This window comes from Schistocerca gregaria, chromosome 7 (assembly GCF_023897955.1).
Source record: "Schistocerca gregaria isolate iqSchGreg1 chromosome 7, iqSchGreg1.2, whole genome shotgun sequence".
Taxonomy (NCBI): Eukaryota; Metazoa; Arthropoda; class Insecta; order Orthoptera; family Acrididae; genus Schistocerca; species Schistocerca gregaria.
Window position 1 is genome coordinate 480,746,936 of NC_064926.1, and position 18,662 is coordinate 480,765,597.

General features: G+C 40.9%; 1 protein-coding gene across 1 annotated transcript in view; it reads left to right on the plus strand.

Moving 5' to 3' along the window:
- LOC126281918 (SET and MYND domain-containing protein 4-like) overlaps positions 1 to 5,690 on the plus strand; it is a 148,320-nt gene extending 142,630 nt beyond the window's left edge. The window contains exon 11 of the mRNA XM_049981247.1: positions 5,070 to 5,690. Within this exon, the coding sequence (XP_049837204.1) occupies positions 5,070 to 5,319 (250 nt within the window). The 3' untranslated portion in view covers positions 5,320 to 5,690. The remainder of the gene's footprint in view (positions 1 to 5,069) is intronic.
- Positions 5,691 to 18,662: the final 12,972 nt, after the last annotated feature.

Here is an 18,662-nt window from a genome sequence, read left to right on the forward strand (position 1 = left end):
CATTTATTTTGTTGTTATTGATCTGGTGAATCTAATAAAGAATGTCCCAGATATGTATTTGTAGTAGTTTTCCTGAACATCCAGAATAGCAAAGATGTAATTTTATGTTTTTTAAAATTTATTAACTACTTGGCCCAATTTGTTTTTTAAATGCCATACAATTGCACAAAGTTTTCAGCATACATTGTAGAGAATTTAATTTTGGAAAAATGACGGTAATGATGTATGAATGTGTCAGATAATCAGCTTTTATTAATACCATAGCACTTGTGAATTCATGTTAAACAGGGCAAAACAAAGCTCAGTGTTGTAGTTGTAGGAAGTTGTATGGACTGCATACAATTTCACAATACATTCACAAAAAATGTTTAAAATGTCTTCACAGAGTTCAATGCATTTAACTGCACATGTATGAACAGATTTTGTTGCTTGTTTCAGTTTCACAGTGTTGTTCTTAATTTTGTCTATTGCATCTATAACGCGAGCAAGTAATACCTCATGGGTATTGAATCTGTCCTCATAAACTGTGTGTTCCATCCACCCCCCTACACAAAAATCCATTGGCGTTAAATTGGGTGATCTAGGTGGCCACAGACTTGTACCATCATGACCAACCCATTTCTGGTGAAAAGTTCATTTAAATGTGTAGTAATGGCATTGGTGAAATGTGGAGGTGCGCCATCATAATTGAAAATACATTTGCAATTGTGTAGCAAGTGGAACATCTTCGAGCAAGCAAGGCATTTCTTCTTGAAGGATCAGTTAGACACCCCAGGAAAATGAATGGTCCAATAAAGTGTGTGTTGATTATACCACACCATCATTTATACTAAATTTCTGCTGGAAATTGCGTTGCACTGTTGCATGTTGGTTTGCTTCAGACCATATGTAAACTGTTTGCATCACCTTGAGAAAAATGTGCCTCATCAATATTTGTGTAACTGCTGATTAGTATTTAACCCAGCTGCACAACTCCAAGCGAAGGGCAGGATCTCCCAGATGTAAATGTTTACTTTTTGTTTATGGTAAGGATACAGATTATTGTACTTCAGTGTACGCCATACCTTAGATTGTGAAATGCCTAATCGTTGAGAGATACATTGTGTACTGGTACCTGGGCTATGTTGAACAGCATCCATAATATACTCATATCGAACGCTCACACTGATTATGAACTCTGGGTAGAGAACCTGTCTCCCGTAACATTCCACTAACGGTTCGTGCATTCGGAATCCTCCGAGTTTGATAATGTATGCAATATTCATTAACTGCAGCCTTAGCATTACCATCATATTTGCCATAAATAAACACCATATTTGTGTATTCCCCTGTCATAAATTTGAAAGGCATCCCTATTTCATAAACAATCTAAAAACTACAACAGTTACTATGTTGTTTCACTTAAATACACTGTTGTTATTATGTTCTTTCATTGAACTATACAGAAAACTAACTTGTTTCAAGGTTGGGAAATGAATGAAACAACTCACTTACAGCTACCAACAATGACATAAATGTTTTTACATTCTTAATGGAAAGTAAACAAATTTACTTGTATAATAATTTTTGCTTCTCTGGATGTTCTGGAAAACTAATGCAGATACACGTCTGGGACATGTTTTATTAGATTCACCAGACCAATAACAACAAAATAAATGGAAATGTTGCTTTACATTAACATCGTACAGTTTTATGATTGCTTCATATTAGCAAAGTTGCTAAATTTCAGGCAACATATTTTATTAGCCACAACTCCGGAACTAAACATTTGCGGACCTATGTTTATATGAATTTTTTTCTTTAGTTTTACTTGTAGAATAACACATTAAAATATTTGCATATCTTTGTGAAGCACTCTGTATGTATTCCAAAATCTATCTTCCTCTACAGTTTTATGTTTTACAGCTCCGTCAGATGCTGTGGAGGTTATTCCTTCATGTCTTCGTGCATGTCCTATTATCTTGTCTCTTCTTCTCATCAATGTTTCAAGTACTCCTCTCCTTCATGATTCTGTGCAGAACTTCTGACTTTCTTAATTTCTCAGTTCACTTTCTTCTATAGCACCACACCTCAAAGGCTTTGATCCTGTTCTTTTCCAGTTTTTCCACAGATTCACTTCCATATAATGTTGTGCCCCAAACTACATTCTCAGAGCTTTGTTCCTTAAATTGACAACAATGTCTGATACTAGCAGACTTTTTTCAGCCAAGAATACGCTCTTTGCATGTGAAAGTGTACTTTAATGTCCTCCTAGCTTTATCTGTAATGTATATTTTGTTCCCAAGGTAGTAGAATTTCTTCACTTTGTCTGTTTTGGTCTTAAGTTTATTACTGATCTCATTCCTGTTACTGTACATTACTTTTGTTTTTCTTTTCAATCCACAGTGAGTGCTCATTCCACTTAACAAGTTCCACATATCACCCTCACATTCAGTGAGGACAGCAGTGTCATCAGTGTATCTTATCATTGATTTCTTTCCACCCTGAATTATAATCGCACTCCTGTACCTGCCTTTTATTTCTATTGTTGCTTCTTCAATGTAATAGATTAAACAGTAGGCACAAAAAACTGCATCCCTGTCCTAGGCCCTTTTGAACCAAATTACTTTGTTCTTGATCTTCCATTCTTGTTTTTCCCTCTTGGTTCTTGCACATATTGTATATTACCCATGTTTCCACATAGTTTACTCCTATTTTCCTTGGCATTTTGAACATCTTCCACCATTTTACATTACTGAACACGTTTTCCAGGTTGACAAATCCTATGAACGTGTCCTCATTTTTCTTAAGTCTTTCTTGCATTATCAAACACAAGGTAAAAACTGCTTCTCTAATGTCTTTATCTTTCCTAAAGCCAAACTGACTGTCATCCAACAGATCCTCAATTTTCTTTTCCATTCTTCTGTATATTACTTTGTTAACAAATTGGATGCATGTGCTGTTGAGCCAACTGTGTGATAATTTTCATTCTTATCTACTCTTGTTATCTTCAGGATTGTGTGGATTATATTTTTCTGAAAGTATGTCTCCAGACCCATATGTTCAACAAATCAACTTCAACAATTGACTAGTCGTTATTTCCCCAAATGATTTTAGAAATTCCAAAAGAATGTTATCTATGCCTTCTACCTCCTTAATTGTAAGTGTTTCAAAGCTCTAAAAACTGGATCCCTTATGTCTTCCATATTGACTCCCATTTGGTTTTGCATCACGTCATCAGACAGTTCCTCTCCTTCATACAGGTCTTCAGTTACACTTTCCATCTACCCACTTTCTTTTCTTCATGTAACAGTGGACTTCCTTTTGCACTCTTACTGCTGACATCTTGGCTGTTAATTTCACTGAAAGTTGTTTTGACTTTTCCATATGCTGAAGCAGTCCATTTGATGACCATTCCTTTTTCAATTTGTTCACAACTTACTAGTTACTATTGTCTTCCCTGTGTTTCCTGTTTATTTCGTTCCCAAGTGACTTATACGGATGCATACCTATTTTTTCCTGAACATTTTTTTACCATTTCCTTTCATTGGTCAGCTAAAGTATTTGTTCCATTACCCAAAACTTCTTCGCTGTTGCCTTTCTCGTACCTATATTTGTCAGTTCAATTTCTATGACTGCTCTTTTTAGATATGTCAGTTACTCTTCAAATGAACTCCCTATTGTGGTATTCATTACTGCCGTATCTACAGTCTTAGAGAACTTTTAACTACCCCTCATCATTCCTTAGCACTTCTGTGTCTTACTTTCTCCACATTGATTCTTCATGATGATTCCCTTAAACTTCAGTTTTTGAACAGTGTATGTGCTATTAGTACTTGAAATTTATTGCAGAACTTAAATAGTCTTTTTCCACTCTCATTCCTATTACCAAGCCCATACTCCCTCTATTACAGAGTTTCAATAAACCTGATTATTAGATTTTCATCTCCCTTTACATACTGAAAACAAGTTTAATATCTTAATATGCTTTCTCTCTCTCTTTATCTTCTGCTCTTGATGCTGGTATGCTATATTCAGAGCACTGTTGTTGTCACTTGTCTGTTGTTGATTCTAATGAGAATAATCTTGTGACTGAACTATTCATAATAAATCACTCTATGGCTTACCTTGATGAAATCTGCTCCTGTTATCCAATTTTGTACTGCTGCTGATATTACCCTATATTCATCTGACCACAAGTCATCTTCCACTCCTCTCACCCAGTTTTGTACTCCTGCTGATATTGCCCTACATTCATGGAACCAGAGATCCTTATTTCCTTCCCATTTAATGTCATTGATACACAGTATATCTGTTTGAGTCTTTATGTTTCCATTTCCAAATTTTTTAGCTTCCCTACCACATTCAGACTTCTGACATTCCATGCTACAATTCATAGGAACCTACTTTTAGTTATTCAATCTTTTTCTCATGCTGACCTTCCCTTAGGCAAACCTAAATGGAGGATTAACGTGGAGTTTTTTTTTTTTGCCAATCAAGAGATCATTTCTTAATTATAGGCCACATGTCCCATGAATACACATTGTGTGTTCTTAAAGCAGTGGTTTTCATTGCCTCCTGTATCCTCATTCCATTGATAAATCCCAAGTCTTCTGCTTTTTAGAGGCAGTTTCTCCTCCAAGGGCAAGAAAGTGCCCTGAATGTCTGTCCCCCTTCTCCCCCTCTTTGATAAGGCTGCTGGCAGAACAAGGTTGACTCCTTATACTGGAAGCCTTTGGCTGTTAATATTAAAACTTTAAGCAGTGGCTGGCAGCAATCATATGACCCACAAGGTAGTCAAAGATGTTACCCTAGACCCTAGCAAGCAGCTAATTTTAGTACTTACCTTTAAAAGTTCAACAAGCAAAACCAAATGACTAAAATAGAAATAACAATTTCAAGTATATGCTGACATCTGCAAGCACTTATATTGAAGGTCAGTAACAAGTAAGCACAATTTTATCCTGTCTTAATATAGTGAATCTACTGAGTAATTATCCTAACATGTAGCTTGCACATTTATTCCAGTATTTATAAAATTATACCATAAATTTTGCATTAAACATATCTCTATTTGTTTATCTTGGCAGAAAAGGTACTGGAAGGAAGAGAGATGACCTCAACAATCAACTTGGCACACTGATATGTGACCTATTTGATCCTGCCCTGAATCTAATGGAGGAAGGAGATGTGTCACGTGCCACCCAGCTGTTGGCAGAATTTGTGAACTCAACCGATGAACTAGGTGTGCGGCCTCCACACAGAGAGACACAGCTGGCAGTGGACGCACTGCGTCTGTGTTTGGCTGATAAGGGCAACGTTTTTGTGTTGAAACAGTAGCCACATTCTCCTCAAAAACTGATACATATCTGATTGCTAAAAAATAAATATCTTTAAAGAACTGCCAAACATTACAATGGAAGAAAAATTGAAAATGTAACTAGTACATAAATACAAATAAAATATAGGCGAGTAGGTGTCCCAGATCATAAAAAGAGAGAAGATATGAGGGAGAAAAATATTATGGTTTGAAGGTAAAGATCTGCAGAAAATAAAGATTATACACACCAGCTGTGGTAGCTCATTGCAACTGGTGTCACAGATATTACTGTAAATTAAAACTTTTATGTCCACCATTTTTATATATACCTTACTTACTTAAAATGTATAGCTCGTCAAATGTAATTTTGGAGAATAAACATGAAGTTCACAAAGTATATTATAGCATGAAGGCAATCAAAGCACACATTAGGAATCATGGAAGATGCTGTTAAGTGTTGCAGTTTAATTCAACAAACTAACTAAAAATCACACATTTGCATCCAACAACAGAAAATCTAGGATGAAGTGTACCAATATTATGAAAAGGAAAGTTGCTACTAGCATATAGTGGAGATGCTGAGTCACTGACAGACACAACAAAAAGACTGTCAGAAAGTGAGGTTTTAGCCAACAAGGCCTCCATCAAAAATACACAACGCACATGCGTGGCATGCACACACACACACACACACACACACACGCCAAATGCAGGTCACACACACATGGCCACTGTCTCTGGCTGCTGACACTAGACTGCGAGCAGCAGTGCATGATCGGAGAGGCAAACAGGTGGTGGGTGTAAGGAGGAGGCTGGGATGGGGACAGGGAGGCATAGCAAGGTAGGGGGTGCGGGATGTAAAGTGCTGCTTATGGGAGAGCACAGAGACGAGGTGGAGAGAGGGTAGGCTAGCCAGATACAGTTGGGTGGTTAGATGAGGGCGAGGGGTGGGGCAGAAAAAGAGACAAGTAAAAAGATTGACGGTGCTTTGATGCAACAGAGGGCGGTTTACTATTGGAATGGGAATAGGGAAGGGGCTTGATGAGTAAGGACAATAACTAATTAAGTTTGAGACCAGGAGGGTCACAGGAACATAGGATTTATTGCCTGGAAAGTTCTCACCTGTGCAATTCAGGCACGCTTGTGTTGGTGAGAAGGATCCAGATGGCACAGGCTGTGAAGCAATCACTGAAATGAAGAACATTAAGTTCAGCAGCATGCTCAGCAATGGGGTGATCCAGCTATTTCTTGGACACAGTTTGACAATGGCCATCCATGCAAACAGACAGATCTTTGGTTGTCATGCCCATGTAGAGCACAGAACAGTGGTTACAGCTTAACTTGTAGGTCACATGACTGGTTTGACAGATAGCCCTGCCTTTGATGGGATAGTGATGCTTGTTACTGGACTAGAGTAGGTGGTGGTGGGATGATGTATCGGACAGGTCTTGCTTCTAGGTCTATTCATGGATTGGGCCATGAGGCAAGGCTTGGGAGCAGGGTTTGTGCAGGGATGGAAGAGGATAGTTGTGTAGGTTTGGTGGGCATCAGAATACCACTGTGGAAGGGGTGGGAAGGATAGTGGGTATGGCATTCCTGATTTCAGGGCACGATGAGAGGTAGTCAAAAGCCTGGCGGAGAATGTGATTCAGCTGCTCCAGTCCTGGGTGGTGCTGATTGACAAGGGGAATGCACCTCTGTAGCAGAACTGTAGGACTTTGGGAGGTGGTGGGTGACTGGAGAGATAAGGCATGGGAGATCTGTTTTTGTACAAGGTTGAGAAGGCAATTACAGTCTGTGAAGGTCTCAGTGAGACTCTCAATATATTTTCAGAGGGACCCCTCATCACTACAGATGTGACAGCCACAGGAGGCTAGGCTGTATGGATGGGATTTCTTGGTATGGAAGGGATGGCAGCTATCAAAGTGAACGTTTAGTTGGTGGTCGGTAGGTTTGATACGGGCTGAGGTACTGACCAGACATCTCTGAGGTGGAGATCACCATTAAGAAAGGTGTTTTGTTGGGTTAAGTAGGACTGGATCAAAAAAATGGGGAGGTGTCAAGGTCCTAGAGGAATGTGGATGAAAGGGTTGGCTTAGGATGGTGCCATGAGGGTGCCTGTAGCCATACCCCAGATTTGTTTGTAGGTAAAGCCTTCAAACTGTGCATGACGGTATGTTGGTCATGGTGACTAGAAAGGAGGTTGGTGCAAGGATGTATGGGACAGATCTTGAATCTAGTTCTATTACAGAGGCACAAGCCATGAGCCAGGGGTTGGGGGCAGAGTTTGTGTAGGAATGTACGAGGACATTGTGTAGGTCCGTTGGATGTTGGGAAAGGTACTTTCAGTAGCAGTAAGCCATAGGCATTAGGGATGTTAGTGTAAGGGGAGGTGGCATCAATAGTGACAAGCAGATCACCATGTAGACAACAGGAGCAGGAGCTCACCCACAATTAATTCTCCTTTGAAGGCATTGCCTACAAACGAATCAGGGGTACAGCTATGGGCACCTGAATAACACTATACTATGCCAACCTATTCATGGGTGATCTAGAGGAATCCTTGCTAAACATCCAGAATCCCAAACCCCTCATCTGGTTCAGATCCACTGATGATATCTCTGTGATCTGGATTGAGGGTGATGACACCCTACCCACATTCCTCCAGAACCTCAACACCTTCTCCCCCATTTGCTTCACCTGGTCCTACTCAAAGCAACATGCCTTCTTCCTCAATGTTGACCTCCACCTCAAAGATGGCTACATCATTACCTCTGCCCATATCAAAACTACAAACCACCAGCAATACCTCCACTTTGAAAGCTGCCACCTGTTCCATACCAAGAACTCCCTTCCATACAGCCTAGCTACCCATGGCCATGGCATCTGTAGTGATGAGCGGTCCCTCTCAAAATGCACCGAGGGTGTCACTGAGATATTCACAGATAGTATTTACATTGTACAAAAACAGATCTCCTGTGCCTTATCTCTCCAGTCACACACTATCTCCCAAAGTCTCACCGTCCGGCCACAGAGGACTCTGTACCATCCAGGACCGGAGCAACTGAATCACGTTCTCTGTCAGGGTTTCAACTACCTCTCGTTGCGCCATGGAATGAGGAATGTCTTATCCACTATCCTTCCCACCCTTCTACAACTACATCCATACTCTGCAAGCCACCTGACGGTGTGTGGCGGATGGTACCCTGGGTAGCTCTATCGGTTCTCCCTTCTATTCCAGTCTTCTATTGTTTGTGGAAAGAAGGATTGTCGGTATGATTCTGTGTGGGCTCTAATCTCTCTGATTTTATCCTCATGGTCTCTTTGCGAGATATACGTAGGAGGGAGCAATATACTGCTTGACTCTTCGGTGAAGGTATGTTCTCGAAACTTTAACAAAAGCCCGTACCGAACTACTGAGCGTCTCTCCTGCAGTCTTCCACTGGAGTTTATCTATCATCTCCGTAACGCTTTCGCAATTACTAAATGATCCTGTAATGAAGCGTGCTGCTCTCCGTTGGATCTTCTCTATCTCTTCTATAAACCCTAACTGGTACGGATCCCACACTGCTGAGCATTATTCAAGCAGTGGGCGAACAAGCGTACTGCAACCTACTTCCTTTGTTTTCGGATTGCATTTCCTTAGGATTCTTCCAATAAATCTCAGTCTGGCATCTGCTTTACTGACGACCAACTTTTTATGATCACTCCATTTTAAACCACTCCTAATGCCTACTCCCAGATAATTTATGGAATTAACTTCTTCCAGTTGCTGACCTGCTATTTTGTAGTTAAATGATAAGGGATATATCTTTCTATGTATTTGCAGCACATTACACTTGTCTACATTGAGATTCAATTGCCATTCACTGCACCATGCGTCAATTCGCTGCAGATCCTCCTGCATTTCAGTACAATTTTCCATTGTTACAACCTCTCGATACACCACAGTATCATCTGCAAAAAGCCTCAGTGAACATTTGATGTCATCCACCAGGTCATTTATGTATATTGTGAATAGCAACGGTCCTATGACACTCCCCTGCGGCACACCTGAAATTGCTCTTACTTCGGAAGGCTTCTCTCCATTGAGAATGACATGCTGCGTTATGTTATCTAGGAACTCCTCAACCGATACACACAATTGGTCTGATAACCCATATGCTCTTACTTTGTACATTAAACGACTGTGGGGAACTGTATCGAACGCCTTGCGGAAGTCAAGAAACATGGCATCTACCTGTGAACCCATGTCTATGGCCCTCTGAGTCTCGTGGACGAATAGCGCGAGCTGGGTTTCACACGACCGTCTTTTTTGAAACCCATGCTGATTCCTACAGAAGAGATTTATAGTCTCCAGAAAAGTCATTATATTCGAACATAATACGTGTTCCAAAATTCTACAACTGATCGACGTTAGAGATATAGGTCTATAGTTCTGCACATCTGTTCGACGTCCCTTCTTGAAAACAGGGATGGCCTGTGCCCTTTTCCAATCCTTTGGAACGCTACGCTCTTCTAGAGACCTATGGTACGCTACTGCAAGAAGGGGGGCAAGTTGCTTTGCATACTCTGTGTAACATCGAACTGGTATCCCATCAGGTCCAGCGGCCTTTCCTCTTTTGATCAATTTTAATTGTTTCTCTATCCCTCTGTCGTCTACTTCGATATCTACCATTTTGTCATCTATGCGACAATCTAGAGAAGGAACTACAGTGCAGTCTTCCTCTGTGAAACAGCTTTGGAAGAAGACATTTAGTATTTCGGCCTTTAGTCTGTCATCCTCTGTTTCTGTACTATTTTGGTCACAGAGTGTCTGGACATTTTGTTGTGATCTACCTACCTCTTTGACATAAGACCAGATTTTCTTAGGATCTTCTGCCAAGTCAGTACATAAAACTTTACTTTCGAATTCATTGAACACCTCTCGCATAGCCCTCCTCACACTACATTTCGCTTCGCATAATTTTTGTTTGTCTGCAAGGCTTTGGCTATGTTTATGTTTACTGTGAAGTTCCCTTTGCTTCCGCAGCAGTTTTCTAACTCGGTTGTTGTACCACAGTGGCTCTTTTCCATCTCTTACAATCTTGCTTGGCAAATACTCATCTAACGCATATTGTACGATGGTTTTGAACTTTGTCCACTGACCCTCAACACTATCTGTACTTGAGACAAAACTTTTGTGTTGAGCCATCAGGTACTCTGTAATCTGCTTATTGTCACTTTTGCTAAACAGAAAAAACTTCCTACCTTTTTTAATATTTCTATATACGGCTGAAACCATCAATGTAGTAACTTCTTTATGATTGCTGATTTCCTGTTCTGCGTTAACTGTTTCAAATAGTTCGGGTCTGTTTGTCACCAGAAGGTCTAATATGCTATCGCCACGAGTCAGTTCTCTGTTTAACTGCTCAAGGTAGTTTTCAGATAAAGCACTTAAAAAAATTTCACTGGATTCTTTGTCCCTGCCACCCATTATTAACGTTTGAGTCTCCCAGTCTATATCCGGCAAATTAAAATCTCCACCCAGAACTATAACACAGTGGGGAAATCTACTCGAAATATTTTCCATATTATTCTTCAGGTGCTCAGTCACAACAGCTGCTGAGCCCAGGGGCCTATAGAGACATCCATTTACCATGTCTGAGCCTGCTTTAACTGTGACCTTCACCCAAATCATTTCACATTTCGGATCTCCGTCAATTTCCTTCGATGCTATTGCACTTCTTATCGCTATAAACACGCCTCCCCCATCACTGTCTATCCTGTCTCTGCGGTATACATTCTAATCTGAGTTTAGGGTTTCATTACTGCTTACGTCTGGTTTCAGCCAACTTTCTGTCCTTAGTAGTATATGGGCGTTGTGACCGTTTATTAATGAGAGCAGTCTAGGAACTTTCTATAGACGCTCCTGCAGTTTACTATTAGCACATTAATATTGTTATTCCCTGTTGCATTTTGCCTACTCCTACCTTGCCGCGTCTCAGGAGGTGTCTTGTCGGGCCTAGGGAGGGAATTCTCTAAGCTAAAAAAAAACCCATGTGCACTCCACACGTACTCCACTACGCTTGTAGCCGCTTCCGGCATGTAGTGCACTCCTGACCTATTCAGGGGGACCCTACATTTCTCCACCCGATGACAGAAGTCGAGAAATTTGCACCCCAGATCTCCACAGAATCATCTGAGCCTCTGGTTTAATCCTTCCACTCGGCTCCAAACCAGAGGACCGCAATCAGTTTTGGGAACAATACTACAAATAGTTAGCTCTGATTCCACCCCACGAGCGAGGCTTTCCACCTTCACCAATTCCGCCAACCGCCTGTACAAACTGAGGATGACCTCTGAACCCAGACAGCAGGAGTCATTGGTGTCGACATGAGCAACAATTTGCAGTTAGGTGCACCCAGTGCTCTCTATCGCCGCCAGCAGGGCCTCCTCCACATCTCGTATGAGACCCCCCGGCAAGCAGACAGAGTGAACACCGGCCTTCTTCCACGACCTTTCCACTATTTCCCTAAGGGGCTCCATCACCCGCCTAACATTGGAGCTCCCAATAACCAATAAACCCCTCCCCCCATGTGCCTGCTCAGACCTTGCTGAAGGAGCAGCCACATGTCCACTCACAGGCAGAGCAGATGCAACATGGCCAGCCTCCACATTTACCCTCCGCCTCGTTCGCCGCGAACGCCGCTGAACCCGCCACTCCCCTTGGTGGTCCAACCGCGCCCGGTATCCACGAAGATGTCTCGACAGCAGGGACACTGGGTGAAGCATGTAACACCTGGTGTGTACATTGCGACGCACCAGACTTCCCACTGACGCTACACTCCGAGGCAGCGGCCTGAAGATGGCTGACCGCGGCCATCAACACGCTCAGCTGTTCGCGAAGAGTGGCCAGCTCCTCCTGCGTCTGTACACAGCAGTCCCACATCCTATCCATCCTAAGGAATCAATTTACTGAAGAGACTTAATCAACTTTTAACTAGACTGCTAATACACTAAAGGTGGCTGATTATTGACTAAACTGTGATTGCTAGTCACTTCTTGTAGAAAACAATGAAAATAGCACTACCTGTCTCTGACCTGTATTGAAAACAAACACTAGCACTACTGGCACTATGGCTGACTAAAGGGACTCTCTCCGACTGTATTCAAAACAAACACGAAATCTATGGAACACTACTAATAGCACTCGACAATTAAAGTTTCCTAGAAGCAAAAACACACAGAAGAAGAAGTGACAAGTAGGAAAAAATACTGTTAATACTTAAATTAAGGTAGCTTGCTGCACAGCAGACGTGAAGCAGACGGCGGTTAGGATGACGCTGACTACTGGCACTATGGCTGACTAAAGGGACTCTCTCTGACTGTATTCAAAACAAACATGAAATCTATGGAACACTATTAATAGCACTCAACAATTAAAGCTTCCTAAAAGCAAAAACACATGGGAGAAGAAGTGACAAGTAAGAAAAATACAGTTAATACCTAAATCAAGATAGCTCGCTGCACAGCAGACGGCGGTTAGGACGATACTACATCACCCACTGTACTTACACAATGTCCTCATCCATTCCTGCACAAACCCTGCACCCAACCCCTGGCTCTTGACTCATACCCCTGTAATAGAACTAGATGTAAGATCTGCCCCTTACATACTCTCACCACCACTTACTCCAGTCTGGTCATAAGCATCACCTATACCAAAAAGCCAATGTTGTTTTCTGTGAGCAAAGCTGCAACCACTGTGCTTCATTCTGTGTGGGCATAACAACCAACAAGCTGTGAGTCCACATGAATGGCCACCGACAAACTGTGGCCAAGAAACAATTGGATCAGCCAGTTGCTGAGTACGCCACCCAACATAGGGTTCTTCATTTCAATGACTGCTTCACAGCCTGTGCCATCTGAATCCTTCCCAACAACACCAGCTTTCCTAAACTGCGCAGGTGAGAACTATTCCTGCACCATATCTTATGTTCCTATAACCCTCCTGGCCTCAACCTTCATTAGTCATTGCTCACCCATCTAGAGCCTTTCCTCTTTCAATTCCAGCACCACACAGCTCTCTATTCCACCAGTGCACCCACAGTCTTTTTACTTTGCTCCTTTTCTGCTACAGCTGCCACCCCCATCTAACTACCTGACTGCACCTAGCTTCACCACCCTCTATCCATCACGTCCCTGTATGCTCCCACAAGCAGAATATTACTGTTCCCCACCCCTACCTTGCTACTCTTCCTTTTCCTGCCCCAGCATCCTCCTTACCCCCTCCACTCAGCTGCCTCTCCCATCGTCTGTTGCTACACACATTCTGGCCTCAGCAGTCACAGACTGTGGTCATGTGTGTGTGAGTAGCATTTGCATGAGAGCATGTGTGTATATATTGATTGTTTTTGACAAAGGCCTTGTTGGCCGGAAGCTCACTTTCTGACAGTCTTTTTGTTGTGTCTATCAGTGACTCAGCATCTCCGCTATAAGAGTAGTAGCTAATCTTTTCATAATATTGTTTCAATTTACATTCAGTAATTCAAATACAAGGACCTATCAATGCAATGAGCTCAGAAATATTACTGATTAACTGTATCACTTACAGTTAAATAATACAGTACTAAAGATATAGCTCACCTAATGGTGGAGATGATGAGTTTCCAACAGATACATAAACAGTCTTGCTTGTGTGTCTGCCAGTGATTCAATGCCTCCATTATTTGGTGAATTGTTATCTTTGCTCTTAAATTATTTACATTCTGATAGAACTTAATTACAAGTATGTATGTTGTATTTACAAACATCTCTGACTTGCAGTATTATAAATGAGATACTATAAGTTGTAAATACTTTTTTGCAATCCTTACAACTCAACAACTGTGATGACTGTCTAAGCAACTGCTTTTTTTTTTAAATTTTGTTTGAAGATAACTGCACGGGTTTTCCACAGTTGAAGATTTGAACATTTCATTTATGCAAGATAATAAAAGGAATATCAATTTTATTCAGGGGCATTTAATATCCAACAATGAATTAATTTCACAACAGACATTGTAAAGCAAGCCAACACTTCAGTAAAAGTTCATATGGATGTTTATCATCCCTCCCTCATCCTGTCTAGTAGTGCAAATACAACACAAACAAACAGTTGCATATAAATTGCAGCTACATAGTATAACCAAGTATGCAGCAGATACTTTTAATGCTGTGGGTTTCCTATTAGTTTCTCTGAGTACATGTTCACCTGGAAAAGGAGAAAGAAGGAGCTGAATAGCTTTCTGAAGCTGAACTGGTTGTCCTACAGTGAGCTGAGAATGATGACAATTCTTTTATAGTTTTTTTCCTCAGAAGTTAAAGTTATGGTCTTGAGGGCCTGAAGAAGTTTAGGTTATAGTATGTAGAAGTAGTGGGAAATCACACTAATATTTGTTTTATGACTGGCTGAAGTGGAAATGACTACTGCAAAATATTTCACTTGTGCTGTGTGGTACTTTTCAGCAAGCTCCTGGCATTAGTTTGTAGAGCCATTTAATGAATGTAAAAGGTGTTGGTCAAAGGAAGCAATGATTATAGTGACAACAAACTTTTTTGTTTCAGTGCAAACTCTTGTTATGTGACAGGACAATCCCACCTTATAAACTGTTATCCTAATACTCAACACTCCTGAGATTCAAACATGTTGATGGAAACCAGCAGGCTTTTATCACATGGCAAGCAACTAGTACAGTGGTCAAATCTATAGCATATCTGAGTGCCATAAGATAGTAATAAGGGTCAATTCAATGATGCAAAAATTGTCTTACTATTTGTCAGATTTTTCCTGGTTGTCAGTCTCCTTAATGGTGAATTTTTAGAAGCCTTTGGTAACCAGAAAGCTGGAGGCCACTAGTGATGCATGTGTGGACACTACCAAAATTACAGAGCTAACAATAACAGTACTATATGTGGTAGTGTAGTAGCCATTATAGCAGGTAGTGAATGCAGTGATGTGAAGTCAGCTTTTTGTTCCAGATTGTGAGGTTATATAATTCTGGAGACATTGCAAAAGTTAGCTATAATTTCCCATCAGTTAGAATACAGAGTAATGGGAGGAAAATTAAGAAGAATGCCATTGAATGCTGTTTTTGATAGTTGGAACTCTTAGCAATAAGTATCACTGTTGAAAAATAACATGTCAAAGACACTTTCATGGAGCATTTAGTATGAGTTATTTCTGTGTGGCACATACATTTCTACGGGTGCTCAGTCTTGCATGTGTAGGTACAGCTCCTCTCCCCAGGCAGTCTAGATGCTGGGCAGAGCTAGAGTCCACTGCTCTTCACAGTCATCTCTGTACGGAATCTGTAAAAGTTCGATAAACAGCAGTTAGGCCCCCCTTATCCTACAGGTCAAAATGAAGTTGGCAATCCTAAATTAAAAATTTAATGAATACAGCATTGGAAGAGATAGAACCAAGGAGGTCAACAGAACGTTTTGTTTGCCAGTTGTGACATAATTATTTCAAACTGCAGAATTTGGAAGCTCGTGCCATAGTCAAGATCACAGAGAGAAGGCAGCTTGGATTCTACATTAAAATCATGGGAGGAAGGCAACAAAATGAGAATTACTTTCAAACAACTGCTTCATTTTGTTACTGTTTTCCTCAACTCATTCCACATTTCTGAAGGTTTTACTGTATGTTGGAACTTGTTACTTATTGCATTCTACTACATCTATACCCATACTCTGTAAGTCATTGTGAAAAGCATAGCAGAGGGTACTTCCCTTTGTAACACTTATTGGGGCTTCTTTCCTTTCTATTCACATATGGAGCATGGGAGGAATAAGAGTTTAAATGCCTGTGTGTGAGCTGTAATTGTTGTAATTATGTTTCCTTAGTGCGGTGACCATCATTCCAATTCAGCACCATTCCCAGAGTACTTGAAAACCAAAGGTTTCTAGTGTATGCTTCTCTTCTTTGCATGTGCTTCTTCGATACAGTTTGAGTAACATGAGAAAAACATCTCTGTAACAAGCATGCAGTGTGATGGTAGTGCCATTCAGTGTATTGTATGTGTGTTTTCTGTAACACATTTACCAAGAATGATGATGTATGTGTTTTAATTCAAATGCACAGCATTTCCATGTGTCAATACTCGGCGCACACATAAGAATTACAACAGGTTATGGGCTCTGTGCATGGGTGTGATGAGCTTGCTTGAGTTTGGCAAAAAAAAGAATACAAGGTACAAGAACTGAGGAAGAAGATTTATTTGACGTTCCGCCTAAAGTGACAACAAAGGAAACAATTTGGAATGATGGAACACCTGTGAAGATTGATCGCCTGCACAGCATTTACTTTTCCTCATGGTCAATTCATGTTCGTTCCCTGGTACAACATCATGAGGCATGGGATACCATAGGACCTGGATATGGAACACGTTATGAACATGTTATGATCAATTGGATGCAGAGAAAAAGAAGAATTTTGAGACAGCCTTGTCCATTATTCTAATGCTGGCTGTAGATCACTGCCTAGAGATGACTGGCACTCTAAAACTAGTGAAGAAAGTGTGAGAGAAACAGGAAGAAATACCCTGCAACAATGGCCTACTTAACACTATAGCCAAGATGAGGGACTTTTAAATCTGGAGAAAGAAGACAATGTGACTATGTAATGAAGATACTGGATGCCAATAGATTAGTGAAGCAAGGGGGCCTTTGATGACAAAACAGATGCAGGTTTCATGCTTCTAGGACTGCCTCTGAAGAAGTATGAGGGCCTCATTAGGAGTTTAGAAAGAGATAAAGACAGATTGACAACAGACCTTGTCGTCAACAGACTAGAATTAGAAGAAAATGGCCTGGAATAAGTTTCAGAGTCCATTAAGAGCTGATAAGAAGCCAAAGCATATGCAGCTCAATGTGGAAGTCATAAACAACACACGTTTTGTCAGAGCCACTCTAAACATTATAAACAAAACCAAGAGGGTGAGAAGAACACAGCCTGCAAAACATACTATGTTTCTCGCATTGCCAAGGAGTGCCCACATTTCCATGGAAAACAAGAAGTGGGTGCACCAAGCAAGCAGAATGTACTCTAAGAAATCAGTATACAGGGCAAATGGGTGCAAGCTCAATAGTGCTAAGAATTATCCAAACAGTGAAGACTCAAGTGCAAGTGCAAAAGAAGGTGATGAAATAGTGGTAATGACTGTGACCAGAAGTGGAGGAGATGCTGATGAAAAGGTGTGATTTCTGGATTCTGGAGCATTACATCAAATGGCTAGTCCCCAATAGATACTATAGAACTTAGGCATGGCCAACTTTGGAGAAGTGAAACAGGTTGGTGGGAAACTTACTGAAGTGACTGGTTAGGGAAGTACTGTCATGAAAGCAGAATGTGATGTAGGGATAAATCAGTCCAATTAACAGAAGTGCTTTTGGCGAAAGAACTGGATGGGAACTTGTCACCTGTTAAACAAATGGACGAGAAAGGAATGTGCATTATATTAAAAAACAGTGGTCATAATGTGTCTAATAGTGAGTAGAATATCATCAGGTAGTTATGTCTATTTAGTGCACTGTGGATATTATAAAGTGAATAACAATACAGTGATGTCCTACAACGACAACACATCAGTCAGTGGAAAATGAAACATCAGTCAGACAGGCAGAAATTCTGTGGAACCAAAGACTTAGACACAGAGAAGTTTTACCCAAAGTATTGGAGCCTCTAGGTATGAAGGAAAATGTGAAGTGTGTGTACAAGGAAAAATGAAAAGACAGCCTTTCAAACCAAGCCAAACTACTACTGAAAATGTTCTAGAACATAATGATGTGGGCTATGTTAGACAGATCTCCTTATGGGGGACTCTGATGCTACTTACCTGGTTGTTCACTCAAGCTGTTCAGTAGAACTAGTGTTAAAGTAGAAAAGTGATGAGCTTGACTCTTTTGTGGAGTTTAGGTGCAGAGTGTGTGACACATAGAAAACTGCTATGATGCCCATCAGACAATGGGACTTAGTACATCAACAGCAAATTTGAGCAATTGCTGAAGAAAGAGGGAATATTAAGCCAGAAAGCACAATTTACTCTTGCCCATCCAATGTAAAAGTCCAGCGCCTCAATCAAACACTTACATCGATTGTGAGGTCGTTTGCCCATCAACTTTTGGGGAGAAGCTCTGATGTTGGCCTGCTACATCTGAAATAGAGGCCCAACAAGATCCCTTGGTAGAAAAATCCTGTATGAAGTCTGGAAGCAGAAAGAACTTATTAAAAAAGACATGAAAATGCTCAAAGCATTTTGCTGCAGAGCCTGGACAAGCACATTGGCATCTGACAAACTTGGGGAATGGACAGAAGAATGTGTTTACCTTAGAGTTGAAG